At 46.6% G+C, this 22466-nt stretch overlaps 1 protein-coding gene across 1 annotated transcript in view; it reads right to left on the minus strand.

The window, feature by feature from the left end:
* Window positions 1-1521: 1521 nt before the first annotated feature.
* Window positions 1522-22466, minus strand: part of ATPsynbeta (ATP synthase, beta subunit) — a 28059-nt gene continuing 7114 nt past the window's right edge. Inside the window, exons 5-9 of the mRNA XM_065452485.2 lie at window positions 22174-22310; window positions 19981-20125; window positions 10991-11203; window positions 10244-10445; window positions 1522-1763 (exon numbers count right to left, since the gene is read on the minus strand). Of these exons, the coding sequence (XP_065308557.1) occupies window positions 1666-1763; window positions 10244-10445; window positions 10991-11203; window positions 19981-20125; window positions 22174-22310 (795 nt within the window). The 3' untranslated portion in view covers window positions 1522-1665. The remainder of the gene's footprint in view (window positions 1764-10243; window positions 10446-10990; window positions 11204-19980; window positions 20126-22173; window positions 22311-22466) is intronic.

A 22466-nucleotide genomic window follows, 5' to 3' on the forward strand; every position in this document is an offset into this window, starting at 1 on the left:
TTAATGTTCCCGACAACTTCCCCTACTAAAGTGCTTTTGCACAACTAGCAATAATCCCTTTTAGGGAGGTCTGCACCAGACATTTCAGTATATTAACTTTTTTTTTACAATGAGTCACCAAAAACATGAATAACTATGTGTGTGGTTATACTGCCCAATGCTAAACTCAAGGACTTCAAATTATATATATAAAAAAAAGTAATACAGTGCAGCTAATGAAGCTAGAAGCGAGCTACAGGAAAAAGTGCGATGGACACAGATTACCTTTGTCTACATAGCACAATCACACATCAGCCCTCAATGCATAAAACTTAATTTTGCAGTCGCAAAGCCAGCATGGTCATTCAACTCATTGTAGCCTCTCGCACACCACACAATTGGCGGGCTATAATAGGAATTAGATTATGGTCAGCTGTCAGAACCGCAGCCTCGCCGGCTGCAAGGCCATGAAAGAATGCAGTGGCACTGCGCTTTGTATTGCATTGCATGGTAGCATCCCAATTTTCATACCACGAAAACTCATGGCACAGCAGTGGCGCCATTCATGTAAAAAAAAAACACTTTTGGAGCAGTAATGAGCAACAAACTCCAGTCAGCAGATTGGTGCACCATTCCTACCACTTCATTGAGCCCGGCCAGAGTAAAACAATGTTGCCCTGCTACAGCAGCAGACTGCGGTTGCCTTGCCCCTAAATGATAAAGTGGTGTTCGTAGAGGAGCTCCTCAACATTCAAAGATTTCCACATAGTCTAGTCTGCACCATGTGAGTGAGAGTGAAAAAGACTGAAAAACGAGCAGAAACAATGGTTTCCTAAAAAAGAAGAAAGAAAGAAAGAAAGCCGCTGACGAACCACCAAGAAACCACTCGTTTTTCACCGAGTAGAGTCCCATGTTATTACTTAGAGCCACGACTATCCTCAAGGGATAGCTTTTGTCAAACCCTAAATTTCATGCAGCCAACAAACTGCAAATGCACATCTGAGGCACGATGTAACCAAAATAGAAATTTAACAGCCAATATGTGCAGTTTCCTTGCAAACTAAATTTAATGCGAATTCAATTAGAACATGCCAATATGTCAACCAATGCAAGAACACATTTATTGCAACAGATATAAATAATATGTAAAGAAAATTATTACTGACAGCATTGCTAGCAAATGTGCCAACAATTATTCATGGTGACCAATTATGAATGTGCTAGCATGTATTAAGATTCATTGTGCACTTGCTTGAAAAGTGAAAAACAAGGGGTAGCAGAATACAATTTTCTCATCAAGGGATGTTGATTGTCTACTAAAAGGTTACATTAAGCACTGACATCTTGGGGTAATGCTAACTGCATTCTGAATGTCCCACAAGCGAACAAGACAGGCTCTGGTGGACAGTCCCAGATTGCCTGATAGCACAGTACTCTACTGAGTCACTGACAAAGCACAGGCAAATTTTGCAGCCCCAAGGTTATGACTGACCCAGCTCACCAACCAACAGTGAGTAAGAACCAGTAATAGCAGGTCACAAGGAAGACACAGACCTTCCTTTATTAACACCTCCGCTACATTAAAAAAAAAAAAAAAGCAATGATGGCTACCCTATGGCAGTCTGGATGTGTGGCTAGCGGCGGTCACTCGTCTGTCCTGTACATGCAGCTTGCTGAAAACACCCTTTACGTGGCCTCTGCTGCCAACTTCTCGGCCTTCTCACGAACTTCATCTATGTGGCCCACCATGTAGAATGCAACTTCGGGCAGGTGGTCCATCTCACCTGCAAGAACATAAACATTTGACAGAGCTGAGAGAGTGCACATGCCAAAGAATAGCCAGGGTGTCTAGCAAGATGGCATCCAAATTCCCCGAGGTTTCTAAGTTTTCCCCCGAGTGCCTTTGCAAAATTCCCTGAGTAACACAGAACTTTGTTTTATGTCAAGACGGGCTGACACAATGTCACAATGCTGTCACTAGTAAGAATGTTAAAAAATAAAAAAAAACACTCAATCCAGTTTGAATAATAAGTAGTAGTGCTTATTTTCTTCAAAAGGAAAACAGAAGAGAGGAATTAGTAAAATACATGGCAAATCAAATCTCTTCGAAAAGAAATGGCAAAGCCCACTGACAATCGAGCCGCACATATTACAGTATGAAAAAGAAGTGATATACAGAGCATACAGAGGCAAGTATTTTCAAATATGAGCTATTTCTATCAAGTGATAGCAAGCTCATTGGTATGAGGCGCAAAGTGCCACAAGTTAGATTCTCTCTCAGCAGCTGGAAAGCCAACCTCAACTGCTCTGCCATACTCTCAGTGTGCACACGCCTCAGTATTGTGTTTCACTGCTTTTAAAGAGCTTATTTTGGTTTGGGTAAGGGACACCTGCATCTGGGTATCAGCCAACACTTTTTTTGGCTCCAGCTCCTTCAAAGACTCCAGTTAATTTCTCAATGCGTCGGTTCTTTCCGTTATCTACCTCCTTCTGTTGCATGTTCACCCCACGAACCATTTGAAGCATAATCTTGGTCGGTTGTACAGTCGACATCCGATTTTTCTGACTCCGTAGGGGCCACGAGAAAGTCAGAAAAATCAAGCTGTCTGAAAAAATGAATGCACATCTTTTAATGTCCTCAAGGAATCAAATCGCCACAGGCACGTCCGAAAAAGCTCTGAAGGCCTGCCAGCACACTTAGGCATATCGGTGCTTGCACTGTGCCTGCACACGTGTATAATTAAGGAATACATACCGGGTCCCATGACAAGTGCCCCTTCTCACACTTAAGCTTCACTGCGATACTTCGCATATGTTTCACCGCATAACATTGCTGTATTAAAGTGAAGCTTACTTTCGGAAAGCGGCATAAAGCGCCATGCTTTCCAAGCGTCGAGGCCATTAGCAAAGATTACGAAGGTTAAGTCAGCGCAATCACTAACAGTAGCAAACACCGAAGTTGCTAGGCCTAGCCTTGCTGCAGCGGTGGCAACAGCTGCTAGTGGATCTGCGTGCATGAGCGCTGGTTTAAGACGGCAAGATAATCAAAATGGCGGCAGTGGTGGCTTTGATTAATGCCGTTTTGGAGCTGCAGTCACGGAAAAAAATCGGGAAAATCGGACGGTAAAGGGTTCTTGCGTCCTAAGTTTCATAAGTTCTTATGCATTGACTATGGGGCCCGTGGTGGTGCCGCGAAGCCGTCTGAATTATCAGGCATGTCCTAAAAATCGGGCATCCAGAAAATCTGTTGATTGTACACTGGCAATTCCTCCAGCCAACGACACGGTGTCAAAGACAATTCATTATGATTCCTCTGTTACTTGAGCCAGCACTAGCGCGACTCATTCCCTTTCAATAAAATTACAGCCAATTTTCCCTGATAGAAGCACCATTTCCTTGAGTATTTCCAGACTATTCAAATCCCTGAGAATGCCCAGTTTTCCCAATTCGTAGACACCCTGATAGCACACCTTTGCCTATCATACTAAAAAGCAGAACACTGACAGAATAATTATGTTACACTTGCAAACACAGGGAAACATGGGCCACAGGGAGGGACAAGGGCAACTGAGAGCCAACATTTTGGACCAGTAGGCAAACAAGTCTCGCTGTCAAAGCTGCTCCAGGATGATGCTTCCCTTGTTCATCCACTTCTGGGATAATCCACAGGCACAGAATTTCATGAAAAACAAAATTTTACCAAGAAGCTCATATCTTATTGAACAGAATTGTTCGTGGGACAATTATTTATGGTCTGCAGAGGACCTGTGTAAACCAACTTCGAGAGGAATACAGTCGAAATCCCGAGGGAACGAAATCCCCGCCGCAACAAATATTTTCGGATCCCCGGCAAACAGCCATAGGAGTCAATGCATTTCCTATCTCGCGACAACGAAACTTTTTTCAATAGCAATCCCTCGTCAACGAAATTTTCTGAAACGACAGTCCACAAATAACCTACTCATGTAACACTAGTTGTGTCCGGAAACTGCTGAAATGCATTCATTGTGCGCTTAAATTGCATTAACTACCGCCACAGCACACTTGCGTGGCCGCTGCCACCGTTGTTTACAATAAAAAAAAGCCGCGCACCACCTCTCGTGACAGACGACAGCGATGATGATGGTGTTCGTTCACCCGTCGCAATGGGCGACTGCGCAGTGTCCGGGATGAAAATGCAATTAGCATTTAAATGATACAAATAAAAAAAGACAAGAACCGTAGGCGATCTCGCAGTGAGCACATTTTATTTAATCCTGTGTGCCATTACAGCTTGTGCTAAATGCGGAGCGAGACGCCTGCGTGCGTGGCAGCCAAATCGACATCTACTACACGTGAAGGCTCCGATAACCCGGATGACGCTTTAGTATCAGTGGGCTTTGTGTACCACCGAACATGGTCATGTGCTCAGTGTCGTTGGTGCTAGAGTGCATCAATTGTGTGTCTGTGCCAATCGGACCATTTGCTTTGACAGCCTGCTAAGATGCCGCCTCCAGCCAAAAAGAGGAAATTTATGACACTGCAGGATAAGGCTGCAATTATTGCCCAAGCTGAAAAGGGCAGGAAGAAAATGGATATCGCCGAAGAATTTGGAATTGCATGCAGTTCGATATCGACGATTCTGAAAAACAAGGTCTCCATTCTCGGCGCGCTCGGAAATGGTGTGAGTGCAAAAAACAAAACGGTGAGCGCTGCGGCTTTTCCAGACGTTGACAAGGCGGTGTTTGCATGGTTTTGTGAACAGCGTGCCAACAAAGTGCCGCTGTCTGGCAGAGTTCTTCAGCAGGAAGCGCTGGACTTCGCATGCATTCTCGGGCACGCTGATTTTAAGGCTAGCCCTGGCTGGTTGAGCCGTTTCAAAGCCCGCCACGACATAGTGGCCAAAGTCATTTCCAGGGAGGCAGCAGCCGTCGACCATTTGACAACATCGTCGTGGCTGCTTGCCAAAAAAGTAGTGGACCAGTACAAGCCCTCGGTCATTTACAACGCAGATGAGACGGCCTTATTCTACGAGATGCTGCCATCGAAGACCCTGGACTTAAAAGGCCAGAAATGCCACGGGAGGAAACACAGCAAGCGGCGTGTAACAATTTCGTTGTGCACCAACATGGACGGCACAGATAAACGGCCACTGCTTGTAATCGGCAGAAGTAAGAAGCCCTGCTGCTTCAAGGGAAATCGTCGGCTGCCCGTACAGTACACCGCGAACCTGAAGGCATGGATGACCTGGGCCATATTTGGCAGCTGGCTCGAGGCCTTCGATACGGACATGCGGAAGGCAGGCAGATCGGTCTGCCTTTTTTTGGACAATTACAGTGCCCATCATGTCGATGAGGTGGAATTGGGAAACGTGCGCTTGGTTTTTTTTCCACCAAACTGCACTTCCGTGCTGCAGCCGCTTGATCAAGGCGTCATTCGTAGCGTCAAGTGCACCTACAAGGAGAGGCTGATTCAGCGTCTGCTGCCGAACCTCCAGTTGAAGCGTCCCACCGTAGTGGACATGTTCATGGCGCTTGAGATGATGGCCGCCGCATGGGTTGCGACGTCGCCAGCCGTGATAGCTAATTGTTTCAATCATGCCGGCTTCATTGCCACTCGGCAAGCATCATGCGCTGATCCAGTGGCATCGCAAGAAGATTCACCTGAAGGTGCACTAGTTGACAGTGATGACGGCGCAGTGTCGCCATCGCTGGCCCACGCATGGGATGAACTTTCTGCCGTGACAAATGGTGTTCCGGATGGCCTCAGCATCGATGAGTTTGTTCGTGTGGATGAAGGTGTTGTCGTCCATGAAGAGATGACTGATGAGGTCATCATAAGTAGCGTTTGCCAAGGTGCTGACGACGCCGACGACCACCAGCCACCAAATCGAGAGAGGACTGCAAACCCGCGGGATGTGTTGAATGCCTTCGATGTAATTCGATCATTTTTCGGTGAGCATGATGACGACGTGGCAATGGACCACTTCTTGCAGTGCGAGTCGAGAGCAGTAAAATTGCTGCAAGGCAAGGCTAGGCAAAGTAAGCTGACTGACTTTTGGCAATAAATTTTTTTTTTGCAAGCCAATTTCCTTCCCTATCTTTTCTGCCTCATTCTCGCGCTAACGAAATTCCCGCAAAAGCAAAATGTTTTGCTTTCCCCGGCGATTTCATTATTGCGGGTTTCGACTGTGTAGGTGTTCTCTCTAAAAGATTAGAGGAAAAGTGCCCCCTCGTCTTACAAAGCAGCCTTTGGCACACATTTTCTCTGGCCACTATGGGACGAGAGAAAAAATTAGGAAGTGTCACCACTCTTGTTTTTCTTCTATATACTCTGCGACACTACCAGTTTAGACTGTGAATTCGCCAGTTTGGAGTGTTGTCACCCATGGCAAGTTTTCACCGTTCCTATCGGTATACGCGCATAGACTTTTGCCACACGCATTTGCAGTACAGTAAAACCTCGTTAAACCGTACCCGCTTAAACAGTAGTTTCGGTTTAAAAGTAGTAAAGTCAATTCCCCGACTCAGCGGCCATTGAACATAATGTATTTTGTATCCGCATAAACCGTACCAGCTTATTGCGTACGCATCGGTTAAAACGTAGTGTTTCCACTTTTCGTCGCACGAACACGGCGGTGCGTCGTCTCCATCGGGCGGCCCGGCAGAACAACAAGCCTCAGAGATCGGTACAACGGCCTCCAAGCGCCCTGTGCGTTTGCACGTGAAGCCGCATCAACATCAACATCATTTCGACGCCGCATGGACGCCATGCCGGAGAGCGTTGTGGCGTCGTGCAAGCGAGGACTCGGGTCATGCCGAAGCTAGGATAAAAAAAGACGCCGGGTGCTCAGCATAGAAGAAAAATTAGACATCGTCCGTGCTACCGAACGTGACACGAAGAAGTCGGCGCTGGCCCGCGATATGGATCTGCTGTTGACTATAGTGTGTGGCATTTGGAATGCGAAGTTGCTCGGCAGCGCTGCTGCGACCGCGAAGAGATGTCGGCTACGAGGTTCGACTTTTCACCATCGTTGCCGCTGTTGTTTCCGAAGTGTCAACTAGCGACAGTGATGAGGACGACACGGAAAGCGACAGCACGGGCTATTCAGGCCCGACAGTGGCAGAAGCTGCGCGTTACGTCAGCCTCATGAATGCGATCGTCGCAAGGAGAACAGGGGCGCGATAACGTAACTATTCCAAACGAAAAGTTTTCCGAACTCCGGCACCCGGCAATGAAAAAGGCGCCCCGGGACTTATGCAGCACTACCGCGCGCGTGCACGGAGAATACGTAACGCCAACGAGGAATCTGCCGTACGAGTGTTTGCCGAGAGGAGGGGGGCTGGCTGAGAAGCTGGCACGCAGCTTCAGTAAGTTTGAAGCCGCTGTCGTCGTGCTAGGCCGCCGCGATATCAAACGAAAATAACATTTACGTCCCGCGAAGTGAATAAATACTGCATGTTTTTCCCCTTTCATCGCACTCTCTCTGAGTTCCGTTTTCGACAGATAAGTGGGCGATCTCATGCTATTTCGCTTAAACAGTACTACCGTTTAGTACGTACTTTTTCCGAGCTCCGGCCGACTACGGTTTAACGAGGTTTCACTGTAGTTGCTTATTGATCGCCTGTGAACCACATTTCATGCATGCCACCCCCAGTTCAGCTGGTGCACGTTATTACAGTGAAACTGTCTATAGCTAGGATCTGGCGTGTCGCATCCGCGCATAGACCAACAATTTCTCATACACGGGCTGATCCCGAAGATGGTGCAATATCGGGCCGATCCATGGCAGTGGTGAAGCAGGCATTAAGCACTCGCCATATGAGGGCCAATCCCGAAGGTAGTGCCATGCCTGGCCGATCCATGGCGGAGGTGAAGCCGCGGCAATTGAAGTGGTCAAACTGTCAAAATTTTCTATTTTGATCTTTCTTTTTCGCGATCCATGGCCCTTTATTTACCTCGTGCTGAAAAATAACAAAATACGCAGTAGAAATCCAGAAAACAGCACTTTCGTAGATAGCTATCATCAAAAAGTGCGAAAAAAAATCTGGCTTCGGAAGGCCCCGTCGCACCGCGGATCGCCCGGCTATCCGTTGACGCAGTGCTGCCATGTTGGTATCATCGTAAAGAGGAGAGATCGGAGCTAAAGATAGCAGGAGCAATGCATTTCTCCACCGAAAGGTCAACCAGTAAACGCAAGCAAAAAAAGGCAAATGCGGCATTGCAACTGGGCGTAGCAGTCACGTGGGGCACATGGCGTGCTCCTATTGGCTGTTGTAGATTTGAATTGCCGGACGAACCTCTCTTGTGCGCATTTGTGCAGCAGCGAGCTGCGCTTTCAGACCAACGTGACCGACGGTCGTGACAGCTTATACACCTTTTCCGTGATGAGCCCCAAAGGAATGAAGTTCCAAACGGCCCACGTGTACGGAAGACCATTAAAGACGTGGAAAAGAGGGAGAAAACTACTTGTGGACGAGGCACAACCGGCGCACGTGGGCAACTGGGAAAGCGCACCCGCATGCGGTGCTGACGAAACGACCACAGAACACCTGCGTGACTGGGAGCAGTGGTGAAGGCCGCGAGCGACAGTGAAGGCGTGACTGCGAGCAATGGCGACATCAGCGGAGCAGAAGTTTTCACATCAAATATGCAATTGCAGATTTCAGCTCCAACTCCACTAATGAAGAGGTTGCACAAGAGACAAGAGCGGACGTTTTGAATGTGCTGTCACTTGCCTCTGCATGACGGATGGATGTACAATGGCCAAAAAGGCAACTAAGGTGCACGAAACTGCTCACCAGGTCAATATTGTTTCGGTTTCCCATAGCTGTGAACATTAAGCAATAGAAAAACATGAAAACACCGCCTCGGGCTGCTGAAGCCCTGCCAAGCTCGAGATGCGTCAGCATTTTGTGCCTTGTGCAGCAACGATTTGCACAACGTTTCAGATTACGTAGATGTCAACTGCAGTTGAGTGTCAAATTTAGTTACTAATGTGTAAAGATGACCTACATTTAAGAAAGCTGCCAGCTCTACATTTGGTTATCCGGATTCCGTCCGTGGCTGTAGCATACACCGACTCCGCCGCCATTATCTCCTCTGGCAACCTCGACAAGACATCAAGTATGACCTCAGAGATTACACGTTAGACACTAATTCCTGAGGCCTTGCCTTGGCCGCTACATCTACGCCTCAGAGCTTTAACTGCAAATACCAATCTTGGAGGCTAACGCTTGAATTATAGGTCACATCAACATCCCGATCATCACATCCTTTCCGGCAAGCCCGCGCATGGCCTGCTCTTGCCATTCTGTATGTTGAGTTTGCCTTTCCGACAGCATTCACTATTCTGTGCTTGATTTAGATCTCATACCAGACAGCACTCTGCTGGCTCCAAGAAGTCTTTCTCTTCAACTTATTGACAGGTCACGTGAAATGGCACCAATGATGCGCTCACAGTCCAAATGACTCCACAACTGAAGAGCCTGAGCTGGCTGCCAACCACAACGTGCTCAAATGCGGACATCATTGATGACCTGCTAGGCTGCAGCTTCCCAATTTCTGCTACAGTTACATCTGAAGACTTTGCAGACACTGACAGCTTGGTGTTGTGCGCCGAATTGAATGATGATGAAATAATTGAGCAAGTTCTCCCACTGTCAAACAGCAACTCTAGCTCGGATGGTGGTGATGTGCCGTATGCTCCGGGGCCTTCACATGCTGACTGGAGCCTTTGCAGTCCTTGCATCGGCATATAGTGGCAGCATAAAACTGTCCGAAATACAGGCGTACTTGGTTGCATGCAAGCGGAAGTGCATACAGCAACAAATCAGGTCAACAACAGAGCCGTCAAGCCTTATAACACACGTGTTGATGTTTTTCGTTATTCTTTTTTCCCGGACGTGATTGAAACGTGGAATGCCTTACCTGATGTTGTCGATCAGACGGATGTGCACAAATTTGAATGTTTGATTGATATTTTGTATCGTGAACACCCAACCTGATGCTATGAAATGTAAGATTTGCTTGTGTTGTACTATTTTCCCTCCCTGTAACAACCCTCAAGCGAGGGTTAACAGTATTAATAAAGAAAGAAAGAAAGAAATAGACCACTTATTCCTTCCACAGGGGTCTTAAAATGTAAATAAAATCATCTTTTTTGGATACATTCGTTATTTTCTGACATGGTAGTGCAGACTTATTTACGTTTCCTGTGATGTCCGAATCATCGGTTGTCGACTGTAATGACATGCAGCAGAGCAAACAGGCAAGTGATACCTACCATTCAGGATTTGCTTGAAGCCAGTGATGGTTTCGTTGAGGGGCACAAACTTGCCCGCCTGTCCTGTGAAAACTTCAGCCACTTGGAAAGGCTGCGAGAGGAAACGCTGGATCTTGCGGGCACGAGACACAGTCAACTTGTCCTCCTCAGACAACTCGTCCATGCCCAAAATGGCAATGATGTCTTGGAGTGACTTGTAGTCCTAAAATAACACAACAGCAAAAGGACATGAGGGCTGTAGCTACGCAATGTGCACACAAGAATAATTGTACCATTTCATTCTGCATGACAATCAAAGCAAAATTATATTGCTTAGTTACAGACCCAAAAAGATTTCTCACAAGTAGAGACTACAAATTGTCCAAATATTTCGGTGAACAAAATGTTTTGGGAAGAAAATTTTTTGCATTCGTAAGTAGCCAAAAAGCTCAAGTGAATTCTCGATATAACGAACTTCAGGAGAGCATGGCAAATTGTTATTCTGAGAGGTCATTATATGGAAAGCTCCAAAATTAAGGGAGGACATGGTAACCAGATCGCAAAAATCTAAAAAAAAAATTGTTTTTGGAAACTACACGTTTGGCACACTGCTTCGCAGGCTCCTCATTCTGATCAACCCCAGACCACATTATGGACTTGAACATCTGTTGCACAGCATTACCTGGCTACATGCTCATTCACAGCAAGTAAAACACTGATGCCATTCCAAAATATCTGGGGCAACTATGTATTTGAGGGTGGACCTGCCTGGAGAATCTTCTGGACACCTCGTGCAATGTCGTAGTGCTCCTGCCCGACAACGTTGGGGTCCATGATACGAGAGGTAGAGTCCAAGGGGTCCACTGCAGGGTAAATTCCGAGCTCAGCAATACCTCGGGACAGCACAGTGGTGGCGTCCAAGTGGGCAAAAGTTGTGGCTGGCGCAGGATCCGTCAAGTCGTCAGCCGGCACGTAGATGGCCTGCACGGGAGTGTACAGCGCTGTAATCATTTTCTTGACAGAGTGATCACCCAAGACAAACAGCACATCAACTCACACCACTACTAAAAGCTCACTGAACCTCAGCAACAGGTCAGAGCAAGCTCAGCTGAGTAAAAGTTTGGGAGTCTGCACACACATGCCATAAAATTGCACCACGGAATAAAAAAGTAAGCAGTTTTATGTCACAATCTGACAAAAAGATTCAGATATACAAAAAGACAACATGGCATTTGTTTATTTAGCAAAATCCTTTATACTTACTTTCTAAAATAATGACAGGACGTGGTTTTGAGTTTATGCAGTAATATATGCAATTACAAACTCATTAACAACTTTGCCTCTGTCTTGTTAGGCACGGCCTATGCCCCGTAAGTCTGCACACTATTAGCTTGGGATGTGCAAGAACCATCCACACTTGAAGAAATGCTATCATTCGCAAGAAGGGATGCAACCGGCTGACTTCACTACATAATTCTGATTTGCTTTTGTTTATAAAAACAAGGTTGTTGCATGTCTTTTACAGGGGGCAGAGAGAAGCAACGAAAGGCAGTAATGTTTACAGCGATGTAGTTTCTTATAATACTGCAGTATGTTACGACCAGCATAAACAATAAAATTCAGTGCACTGAAGTGCAGTATGCAATTACTTTTTAAAGTGAGGGTTAATATTGTACATGTGCAGTAAGGATACAAAGTCTGCAACACAATGAAGGGTTTCTGTGCAGGAAAAAACTGATATATCAGAAAAACAGATAAAACATTAAATCATGCTTGTTGCGTATTAATGTTTCAAAAGCAAATTGATGATGCTGCTTATTCCTAGTCAAACCAATAAATATGCTAGTGTAGAAAATTCATTACAATATATAGTTTGCTTGTTCGCTTTGCAAGCTTGATAAGCAGTCGCAGCTCGCTGCGGAAGTAACAGAAACTTTAAATGAGATGATTACTCAGGAAAAATATGCATGAAAGCTGAAACCAATACACTGCAACTAAATGGTAGCGCAACGTCAGATACTATGCTGTCGTGTCATATCCCCTCGACCCAGCATTTGATTGTAGTTGCATATTTTTTAAATCGGTCTGTTCGTAAAAAGCATACTGCGCGACAACTGTGGGATTTTCATAGATAGCAAGTAGCTCGTATGCAACAAACCAGAAAATTGGGATGACACCCAAATGCCACATCTTCTCGTGAGGGACACCTTAGTTTTTACAACTCGCAGCGCATGTGAATAACAGAAAGGCACGCAAAAGTTTGTACTATCGGCACCTGAAGCCGACCTGAAAAAAAAAAAGCGTGACTTCATTAGCAACACAGCACGCAAAATAAAAAATTATCACCGAACTGAATCTTACTTACACAAGTTTTTATCTGCCCTGTTTGTGTGTCGATACTGATGATACGTACCGCTCGCGCAATTCATGGCTCGACTGAATTATTTGCACTGTTCAAGCCTTGTTAGGGCAATGTTTATAGATGAAAAAGTATAAACGTGTTGAGCAACCAACGCCATTTCCCAAAACAAACCACGAAATAGCTCTTGCGAGTTCCTGACAAAAAATTTTGACAAAAAATTGCAGCAATCAAGTTGGTCGCAATCGCAGAGGAGGAAGGAGAGTCAACACCTGTGACTGCGTTTCAATCACATGTGAAACATACCTGGTAGCACAAGCAGGCCTTTAATTCTGACAAACGAGTTTCCCTACCCTTAAAGGCTACATTAAAGCTGGCCTCAGGAAACAACATCCCGCTTGTTCTACAGCTGTTATCAACATGCAGCATGCACTTTCTCAGCTGAGATACAGCAGTTACTTGATTCTAGGCAAACTACGAAAATTGTATGTCGTTTGAATGAAGAAACAATGAATTTTAGCACGGTGCCTGATGCTCTTTGGAAGCACACCCAATGTTGTTCACTCATCGTCATAGCTGGCTTTGACAGATTTCTTACCATAGTGTGCTGTCCTCACTTCCCCTTAGCAGGTTCGAGATGCTGCATTTTCAGAATGGACCCATAGCCAGCTCAGCCACAATTTCATCCTACATCACCGTGATCCAGTTCACTGACTATGTGAAGTAGACCTGTCAGCCATTTCAGAGTAGACACACGCCTGAATTTGTTCCGAGCAATGCCTCAAATGTTTGCGGCCTCCCTCATGTTCACCTTTATGAACTATTGATATGGACATTCCCGCTTCTACTTTTTGTCCCGATATCAAAAAAGTCTTTCCACCACTACAGTCTATATATCCTTACAACGGACCTGCACACAACAAACTTTTGGATATAACGGACCATATTTCAATCTTACCCCCATATTCACAAATGAATCTTAACTTGAAGCCCACGCTTGACTTGATTTAAGGGGGGATGAGGGTCTTGAAAACTTTTTTTTTATTTCTTAACGTATCTTCCTGAAAATTCGCATGCAGATATATCTTTCAATGCTGATTCCAAATATATATTCAGATTTGATATATCTCATTTAGAAATGAAGATATCGCAAAATAACTGATCCCACATAGGTCTTTTGTTACGGGCCATTATGGTAATTTCTTAATTGAAAAAACTAGTTTTAAAGAATAGCTGTCATTTCCAAGGACCTACTGCACATCCTAAAGCTAAAGAAATTTTTAAAAAGTCATCATATAGGTCATGAATGAATATCAAAGTAGGAAGAAAAAAACAATGCAGGAGTAATTAGCTTACACCTGACCTAATTGCTAGTCTATTTGGTTTAATGAAAAATGGAAAGCTTTAGGATGCAGCTGAGGTTTCACTGAAAAAAATGATACCTAATTCAATAAAATCAGTTGATGCAAACATTATGAAAAGTTCCATAAGGCAAAGGCATTTGATCAAAAAAGCAAAGCTGAGAAAATTGCATTCAAAGTTTTGCTTACTCTGCCACTTTTGTTTACCTATCACATGGAAAAATTTAATGCTTTAGCATGCAGCCCAGTCATTACTGAACACAATAACACCAAACTCACAGAAATCTGTTCATGTAAAGATTGTGAAAACTTCTGTATTGCGTTGGCCTTTGACAAAAAAAAAAGCTCAAAAAGTCACCTGCTATTTTCTATGAATCTGCCACACATTCACAAAAGTCCTGGGCAGTAGTCCTGGGTTCTGTCAGGCTTGTGTTTCTTGGCCATCCTCTTCTTCACCTTTTCAGCGTTGGTGTGACTTTTATCAGACCTGCACAGCCTCTGTTTATCTTTCTCAAGGCTCCTACGAATGAGGCAGCTCCCAGGACTGTAACCAAGCTGTGCTGCAACAGCTCTGCTGGTTGCTGCCATTCCTTGGTTGAAGCGAGAAACTGCTTCTGCAACAGCTCTTTCAACAGCCAGCAAAGAGTCATGCGTGTTCTTGGAGCTTTGGCTCCAAATGACAGAGTGTAGGCACTCAATGGCGTTCTGTGTCATGCCATCTTTGCAGCGCTCCAAGAGGGCCTCGTCGCCCAGCCTTGCAAATATTGGCTCAAGAGCAGTGCGAACGTGGCCTGGCAGAGGGTTTTTGTGTGGTGACGGCTCCACTTGGTTCGCCAAAGCACGATTGAAGGCACACCACGAATCAACCCCTTGAGGACAGCAACTGTGGTCTGGGGCTTCATCTGTCGAGGTCATGTGCAACAGCGTGGCATGCACTGCCTTTTTCATGCCTGCAACGTCGTGGCTGTGGCTCCGCAAGGCATACCCATAGTAGTTTGTAATTTTCTTTATCTTATCTTGGGTGAGGTTGCCCTTTCCGCCAAGAGATTCTCCTTGTGCCTTCTTCTTCTCCACCAAGTTGCGAAGAGCCGTCCCCATCCGCTTGTGGACATGGTTCAAGCAGTCTTTCTTTTCAATGGATATATATCCATACACTTCTCCTGAGGTCAATGCATGAAAGGTGCGGCTATCACCATCAGAAAGTATAGTTGTGTACCGCAACCCATTTTTTTCCAGAGACCTGTTGAACAAAATGATAGCTGCTTCAGTCTCCATCCGGCCGGCATTGCAGTCGATGTTTTTCATGCACTTGTGGTTCACAGCCCAGTCACCGTACCCATCATCACTGGGATCAGGTGCCCCTTGGCACCCACGACAGTACCTCGAGAGCACAACATGGTCCAGTACTAGGCCAGTGTATAGCTCTATGATGCAGCCTACTGCAATATTTGAATTGTGACCACGTGTCTTCCATGTGCCATCAAATATGACATCTACATTTCCTGGTGGATTCAGGAAGTTCTTGTACATGTCCTTCACCACTTTGACGCTTGCTGCTTCTGTAGCAGTAGCTACTGCCTGGCAAGCTTTCACCATGGTGTCCATATGCCCCCTGAAAGTCTTGTGGTGAAGTCCTCGGTGAGAGAGGTTCATGGTGGCACAAAAATCTGCTAGGGCAGTCGCTCCCTTGCCTATACTTTGAATTCCCTTCATTGCCCGCAAATTGACTTCAAAGGGCGTGATGTTGGATTTCCCGGGCACTCGTGGCGACGAGAAGTGCCGCTCGGCGAAATCGCAATTTGAGCATGTGAGCTCCAACTTCACTGCTAGGCCGTATTCTCTCTCACTGCACTTTGCGAGTTGGAGAGTGGTCATCCCACACTTGCTGCAGCTTGTGGACACAAACATCTTCTTTAGCACTGAGAGATCAACGATGATGTACTCTGTGCCGCGATCGTCATCTTCACTTGCTGTGCCGACGTTCATTAGCTCGAACTTGCGGGAAGTCGCGGACTGCTTCGCCAATGAAGTTTTAATGTTGTCTGCGTAATTTTCGCGCCCCGCGCACTCCGCCTCCGTGAAAAACACCGTGTCGAAGCGTTGAGCACGCGAGCTCGGTTCAGCCGCGTCCGTCGGCACCGAAGCGGCGTGCGGAAACGCCGAAGTCAACGTTAGGCTTAGGTCAGCCGGCTCAGCCGCTTCCGACGACACGGAATCCGAAGCGACTTGCAGCGTCTCAAAAGTTGGCATTTTCGACGGGCTTAGTCCAGGCGCATCCACCGGCACTGCACAGACTTGCGTTAACGAAGTTGACACTGATCGGCACTGTCCAGCCGCGTCCACAGGCGAAGCTAGCGTCGACGGGGTTTGTTCAGCCGCATCCACCGGCGAAGCTGTTGTTGGCGAGCTCAGTCCTGCCGCATCCACCAAGGGCACAGCAGCTTGCGGCATCACCGAAGCTGTAGTTCTCGACGATGTAGCGCTGTTCTTATTCCATGCGCGTCTCTTTTTGCCGACTGCTTTTCGCGTGCTTGCTTTCAAGCGCGCGTCTCGCACCATCGTGACACGCGGAACAAAGCCACCAGGCACGCAAAAGCAAGAAATTCGTGGTTAAAAGAAGCGACCCAATAGCCAAAATATCTAGAAGAACGATAAAGAAAAAGGCAGAACGAAAAATACTAGGAAACAAAGAGGAGCTCGAAAAATGACGTGCGTGCAGGCGAAAGCAGACGACGTGAAGGAGTCGGACAACGCGGCCGCGGAAGGCGAAGCATACGTCACGGCCAATCAGAGGGCTGCGCCTCGAGGAGGCGCCCGGTTCACCCAATCAGCGGCTGTCTCGCGACGATTTCCCGCTTGAGAACGGGTGCCAATCCCTCCGCTGCACGAGGGTCAACAGCGTGCCGAGGGGCGCCAGAATGGAGAGCGGGAAACCAGCTTTCAAACGAGACCAAGATGGCGCCGATCGGTACGCGTCGCGCGGAGCTACGGCAGCTTGGCAAATCTTCGCGCTTGGCGTTCAATTTCGGCTCACCGACGTTTATAAATTACCGTTTATTTTATACTTTGAGTAGGAATTGCGCCATAATATTTTGTAGAGGCATAGTTGGGACATTAAAGACTTCAAAAACGCAATTTTTGAAAATTGCCATTTTTGACCATTTTTCGCGATTTCAAGACCCGCGTCCCCCCTTAAATGATGCCTGTCGTGTACGCCCCAAAGGAAATGCGAGGAGCGTCTTGGGCGCGTTCACGCCAGGCGTCGGGTATATCAAGTCAAGCATGGGCTTCAAGTTAAGATACATTTGTGAATACAGGGGTTAGTTTGTTCTACACAATTTATTAATGCAACAAAGTTCGCTTATAATGAACTGCACTACAGCGAACGAAACTAGCGGAAATTTTTGTTCAAAATTGGGCATATAAAATATACTTTTGCCATGTTAACAATGGTTGACAACTAACCTGCGAGAGTCGGATGATCGCGGCTCAATAATGCTCGCGTGAGGGAGAGAGGAAGGCAGGACGAAAACCCACAACCTTCTTTCGTCTATGTGGCACGCTAGGGGGGGGGGGTGTTGAGGCTAGAAAGAGGTTTCTACTTCAGCGGCTGCTGCTTACAGCGCCACCATATCTTGAAAGCGTTCTGCAATGCGGACAAAGTGCTCAGTCGCACAGATTCCTTATCTTGAAAGCGATCTAAGATGGGGACGAAGTGCACCCAGTGCCAGTAGCTATGTATACACTGTGCTTTTGGCGTTCAGTTCACGTTGAAGCGAGAGACAGCACGACGGTCAATTCACTCACTGCTGCTATCACGCTTATCTTGCTTAATTTGGGATCGCAATCCATACTTCACCTTTAGGGCAAAAAACGTATTGAAATTCGACTTTTTATGCAAACAATTACAGTCGCTGATCAATTTTTCTTACATGAAAAGGGGCTGCAGAGCTTTTCCAAATTCCGAAAAAAGCACATTTCAAGAAGAAAACAATTTTGATTAATTTGAGGGTTGGTGACAAATACGCTTTCATGCCACGCCAACAATATCTTCACATCGGCGGTACAAGTTAAACGAAGCCAGCCAATTCGCGTGCACTCAGCCCCTACGGCTAATAGCGTTGGCTGCACTGGGGCGACGCTATCCCGAAAAGCACCGGCAGCGGGGAGTGAATGCTTTGTATGCCTCTAGCTCCAATGGGTCACCAAAACTCGAGATTACGTACACGACTTTCAATACTAAATGCGCTGGAAGACAGCTTACATGATGCCACGCCGTCTCGGCACGGCCACTCTTCGCACACGCAGCAGGTTACGTCCAAAGCAGGGTGCCCCGCTGCATATGCGCTCAGCTGCACTTACAGCCATGCACAGCCACGGCAAAGACATACGCCATAAATCGCAGTGCGCACTAACTTAACCCCCCCCCCCCCTCGCACGCACTTGATCATGTTACTGCGAGCTCGCTTCCCTCAGCCTCTTTCGCTTCGCTCTCGTGAGGAGGCGGCACTCGTGAAGCCACCATCCTTCTTTCTCACCCGCACACTTTCACTCGCACCTAAAGCACAAAGTGCATGGGGCGTGATAGCATCCTATGGCACTTGGACTTTATCCGGAACATGATGCGGCTTCATTTCAAGGGTTGCTATTCTTGCACCGCACACTACAGTCGCCGACCGATTTTCTGGACTCCAAAAATTTGGACATGCCCGATTATTCGGTCAGCTTCACGGCACCGCCATTCTCCCCATAGACCATAATGTATAACAACTGTCGAAAGTTCGGACACCTTGCAACCCCTCGTCTGATTTTTCGGACACTCCCTGAGCCAACTCGATCGAGGGCATCATGCACCGACTCTGACCGGCGCATAGTTCGATTTGCTGAACGCCATTTTTGTTTTGAACGGAGCCTCCTTGCTGCCCCACGAAGTGGCGCTACTGGAAATCCCCGCTCATCATCGTTTCTGCCTGGTCCGATAAAGTAGTTGTACAGCAGTTCCGGTTTCAGCTTAGTAAGCCATGTCAAGACAATCCAGCAGCTGATTTTCTTTCACGCACAACGCTGCGAGCAGCACGTTTTTCGTTTGTGACTGATGTCGGCACGGTGGTGTTTGCGTTGTGTGCTGTGCCGAGGTTTCGGTGATCCAACGTGGCGTACGGAAACATCGCGTCAAGTGTCTAATGGCGCCGACAGTGCCCGCGCAGACTGCGCTGGGGAATGCCGGCAAGCGGGTGCCGGGAGGCCTAAGATTTGTCGCCTTCCGATGTGCTCCCTACTGACGCGGAAAATATTCTGCCGAGACCTGCACAGTGGTTGCATTGCGATTCCGGACACCGTCTCATTTGACAGTTTCACAAGTGCTGACACTGCTGTACTGACATGCGCAGAACTCGACGACGGCGAGATCGTTCGTCAGGTTTCTGCTGCTCCGCCGGACGATGACTCTGAGTCGGAAGATGACGCACCATGTGCTACGCTGCCGTCGCATGCGGAGCGTGCACAAGCAGTGACTGTGCTTTCAGCCGCCTATAGTGACCGTACGACCCTCTCCGAGATTCAGGCTTATCTGATTGCGCGTAAACGGAACAGCGTGCACTCGCGATTTCTTCAAGCCTACTGCCGAGCCCGAATAAGTGCGTGGAAATCAAGGATTTCATTGTTTTTTTCTTAATCTGCTTTTTCGGACACCTGTTTATTCGGACATTTCTGCAGTCCTCGTGAGGTCCGAATAAACGGTCGGCGACTGTATTTGAGAGGCGCGTTTGCAAGCAGCCTCTTCTAATTGAATCATTTGAGCATCTGCGAAGTTTTCATTTATTGTCGCAGCATTCGTTTGCTGTGAAAGCAAAATTTCATTATCTTGAAATCGTAAAGAGCCACACTTTGTTGAGGTTCTAAATAGATGGTGTTCTATGGACTAGAGGTCAAGAAAAGTTAAATGCTTCATTATATTGAGGATTAACTGCATTCGCCTACATAAATCCAAGTAAATATGTTAATATGCTGGCAAGCGAGAAACCAGGAAGGCTGCCCACCTGTACAGAGGTGATGGAGCCCTTCTTGGTGGTGGTGATACGCTCCTGCATGGTACCCATGTCTGTGGCCAGTGTAGGTTGGTAACCCACAGCCGAGGGGATACGGCCCAGCAGGGCAGACACCTCAGAGCCAGCCTGGGTGAACCTGCACATCAGTAACAGGGACACTGTTCAGCCGCCCTTGGAGGCAAGCCATCTGCCATCTTGAAAGGGATAGCAAAGGACAGCATTGAGACATGCTAGCATTTGTACTTTGGGAATAGCAAGATGACATGCGAGAAGTGTCAACTGTATAAGCCGGTCAGCAGTGTCAAGAAATCCACACAGTGCAAGTCCTTTGGTAGCATGAAACAGACATGCTTTGTTTTCAGTGTTAACAGACACACATGGCCTCCATGAATATTTCCAACTGAATGAACCAAAGTGCTTGACTTAGGCGCACAGAGGGGAGAAAAAAAAAAGAGCAAAGCTCTGTAGTATAAGCATACACTGCCTCCTTAAACTGACAGGATGCAGCTCAACTTCGCATCAGTGTTTTAACTAAACATGAATGGCAAAACCTATTGATCAATGTAAAGTGCTAGCAACAAGACTCACCCATCCTGTACTGCACTCCATGCAGAGATAGAGCCCACAGTTTCAGAATATTGTCCGCACATCACCAAATACCCCTGAACAGCAGCTGTCAATAATGACCAATCAGGAATGATGTCACACTTTAACAAAAACGTGCCACTACACTTAGGGGATTCCCAGGCCAGACCCATCATAAATTCAGACTTCTTACATCTGTCCAATTACCCAAACTCTCCCCATCACTGCAACATTCTCCACAGAACCAATATATAATTTCGAATGCTGTTTTGTGTCTCACTGTCTTTCAGCCTTAGTGCTGTACAGCTGTTGCAAAGCGTTCTTGGCTGCAAACTGCAGCTCTGTTTGCAGACTACCGATGAAGCGGCACTGGTTAACACATAGCCAGTGGGGCACACGGGCAGCAAGCTGATGCAGAAAGCATGACCTTGATAAGTTCGTGCTCATAGACTACATCAGATCAGGTGCAAGATAACGAGTAAAAGCTGGAGTAACAACTATGCATGAAGCAAAGTGAATTAATAAGCAATTAGCCAGCCGAAAATGCAACTTAGCATATTACCACAAATGCCTGCCCAATTTACATGTGCATTCACTGGCTGGCACAACCCAAGTTTGCATGTGAGCCTAATATTCAAAACTAATTTGGCTGACAAAGATAGAACTGGCAGCGATGCAGAGTCAACGTGCCCTACTAAATATCTGACCTTAGCGATGGCATAATGCACATTTAGTTCATGCGAAACGCACTTGCAACCTTGACCACCACAACATTTATTGTATTTCAATGTAGCACAACTGAAAGCGAAAGCAAATGAATTTATCATCGTGCCGAGTTGTAAAAAACAACTACATCAATTTTAGCATTGAAGCTTTTTTTTTTTTTTCAGACCACTTGATCACAGTAAAACCTCGTTAAACCCTACCCGCTTAAACAGTAGATTCGTTTTAAAAGTAGAAAAGTCAAATCCCCGACTCAGAGGCCATTGAACATAATGCGTTTTATATGCACACAAACTGTACCTGTTTATTGTGTGCGCATTGGTTAACACGTAGTACTTCCACTTTTCATCGCGCAATCACGGCGGTGTGTCGTCCCTATCGGACTGCCTGGCAGAACAAGCCTCGGAGATTGGAACGACCTCCAAGTGCCCTGTGCGTTTGCGCGTGAAGCCACATCAACACCATTTCGGTGCTGTGCCATACAGGTGTTCTGTGGCCATGCCAGAGAGTGATGCCAGAAAGCACGAAGTGAATAAATACTGCATGCTTTTGCATTTTTGTCGCACTTTCTTTCAGTTCCGTTTTTGACAGGTAAGTGGGCGATCTCATGCTATTTCAGTTAAGCAGTACTGTCATTTGGTATGTGCTTTTTCCAAGCTTCAGCCAACTACGGTTTAACGACCTTTCACTGTAAACCATTTTTGCAACTCCGTCCGTGTCCAAAGATTCTGTCAGCTACTGCACTTTGGCTTCACAAAACTAACAACAAATTAGCACTGTGGATCCAATTAGGACAACAAGTGCTGTGCCAAGTAGGCTTCCCACACAAGAAACACCATGTGCATGCCATCATCCTAAGCTAGAGACTGTTGCAACCTGAAGATGTTGTCAATGAAGAGTAGCACGTCCTGTCCTTCGTGGTCACGGAAGTATTCAGCCACAGAGAGACCCGTCAGAGCCACACGGGCACGGGCACCAGGAGGCTCGTTCATCTGGCCGTACACGAGGGAGACCTGGAAGAAGTGTATTCAAAAGCGTTCACAGCTGCTTTTGTCAAGAATTTCAGGGGTTTTCAATAACTTCCAACTCTTTCCCTACCATGGGGAAAATGGCCGTTTTCGGTAGATCACACTAGATATCTTTTTCTGAGAAAACTATTACGCTCTACA

This window comes from Dermacentor albipictus, chromosome 1 (genome assembly GCF_038994185.2).
Source record: "Dermacentor albipictus isolate Rhodes 1998 colony chromosome 1, USDA_Dalb.pri_finalv2, whole genome shotgun sequence".
NCBI classification, from domain to species: Eukaryota; Metazoa; Arthropoda; class Arachnida; order Ixodida; family Ixodidae; genus Dermacentor; species Dermacentor albipictus.